We start from the raw sequence: 1,677 nt of genomic DNA, 5'->3' as shown, positions 1-1,677 counted from the left end.
TTGCAGGTACATATAGGTAATGGAGTATGGATTCCTGAAAAGAGTTGGAATGAGAAGATAAGAAAGGCAACAGTTAGTCCCTCAATTGCTCTGAGAGATGCAATGGCTAATGTATACTCGTCAAGTGAGATGGCAGAGCGATCCCTAGGAGGAGGCACGCCTGTGAAGGCTGGACCTGATGGAGTGAAGACTAAGAAAAAGAAGATGACTCCCCACAAGAGGGAAGCTTTCTTAGGTATGTTCCTTTTTCTGTGATACTTTTACTTCGCTATTTTTCATTTATCTAATGCATATATATACTTTCAGGATTGTACAGAGGCAAAACGGCTGCTTCATCTGGGAGCACTGACAAATGTTTCCTTGATTTGTCGGTTAGCAAGAAGGGTAGAGACACTATTAAATACAAGCTGAAGGAAGCTTCTGTTGATGTAAGTATTCTACTTATTTTATTTTTCCTCTTTTTAAAATGTTAACTAGACTTACTGAAATGTCAAGCCCTAATAAACATTGTTCTTTTGCAGAAGAATGGCAAATCCAAACCTTCAAGCCATAAGTCACCTACTTCTGGCTCCAAACCTTCAAGCTCCAACAAATAATTCTTATATGACCTCTATTATTTCTCCAACGCCTGACTGACTATCTTTTAATTGTTCTTAATTGACCCATGGTGACTCCTAACATTTATTTTAGTTTTGTTAATTTAGCGAGATTTTTTTTAGTTGAGTCATTTTGGATGTGCGATTCCTTTCTTTTATGTTTTTGATACTTGACACTTCTGTTACTAGTAAAGTACAATTCCATTATTTAAACATAGTAATTCGTTTTACATTTGCCCTTATAGTAATCATGTATATGTTACTGCTAGTGGAGAGATTTCTCTCTGTCTTTATTGCAGTCTGGCTGAATAGTAGCATGCAACGTTTTGGGAGACTCTTGTTGCGCCCGGTAGTTTGGGATCGTCCAGGAAGAAGTCCGTCATTCTCAGTGAAGAACCTGCCAAGTTCAGCGTTCAGCCAGCCCTATGCAAGCCTTCATAGCGCCTGATAGGTAGGCAACATCTTCCCTTGTTGTGCACGCTTGTATTGCGGGTTGGCCTACCCTGGGTTTCGCAGGCGCTGGGATCCCGTAATTTGCCAAATAAATCTGAGAATAACGAGCGCACTTTCTGGACGATCCCCAAGCATACAGCCGCTTTCCGACTCTGGTGTGAACGTGAACAATTCCGACAACATTGCCGTAAGGGGCTTCCTTCTTGCTGATCGGTTCAGCAACCAGGCAAATTACATTCCTGTATGCCTTGCGGTTGTTTCGTGCCATGTGAGCGCTGTACGTGGTACGCACCAGCACAGAAAGCGACGCACCATGGCCATTTCTCGCCACGACGAGATCTTCCCATGGTGAGCCTGAGTGCCACACCACCATGGGTCCGTTTTCCCCATGCTAAGCCAAACACCACGGGTACATTTTCCCCACGCCACACCAAACACCATGCAGACATTTTCCCCACGCCACACCAAACACCATGCAGACATTTTCCCCATGTGCACTAAACACCATGGTAATTTTTTGCCCAGTTCTCATGGTGAAAGTGGCCAAAAATCAGAGGTGAATTTCACTCACCATGGGATCACAAGTACCATGCAATCCCATGGAGTCCCATGCACCATGGGACCCGCC

The 1,677-nt window shown here is 43.8% G+C and overlaps 2 protein-coding genes across 2 annotated transcripts in view; one reads left to right on the top strand and one right to left on the bottom strand.

The window, feature by feature from the left end:
• The window catches only part of LOC127750545 (uncharacterized), a 10,509-nt gene extending 9,775 nt beyond the window's left edge, over window positions 1-734 (top strand). Inside the window, exons 10-12 of the mRNA XM_052272481.1 lie at window positions 7-235; window positions 307-428; window positions 522-734. Of these exons, the coding sequence (XP_052128441.1) occupies window positions 7-235; window positions 307-428; window positions 522-596 (426 nt within the window). The 3' untranslated portion in view covers window positions 597-734. The remainder of the gene's footprint in view (window positions 1-6; window positions 236-306; window positions 429-521) is intronic.
• LOC127750544 (uncharacterized) overlaps window positions 637-1,677 on the bottom strand; it is a 4,277-nt gene continuing 3,236 nt past the window's right edge. Inside the window, exon 4 of the mRNA XM_052272480.1 lies at window positions 637-674. Within this exon, the coding sequence (XP_052128440.1) occupies window positions 637-674 (38 nt within the window). The remainder of the gene's footprint in view (window positions 675-1,677) is intronic.

The sequence above is a fragment of the Frankliniella occidentalis genome, unplaced genomic scaffold (genome assembly GCF_000697945.3).
Source record: "Frankliniella occidentalis isolate FOCC.00 unplaced genomic scaffold, Focc_3.1 Scaffold207, whole genome shotgun sequence".
Taxonomy (NCBI): Eukaryota; Metazoa; Arthropoda; class Insecta; order Thysanoptera; family Thripidae; genus Frankliniella; species Frankliniella occidentalis.
The sequence above is the reverse complement of the archived record's forward strand: the minus strand, read 5'-3'. Positions and strand labels throughout refer to the sequence as shown.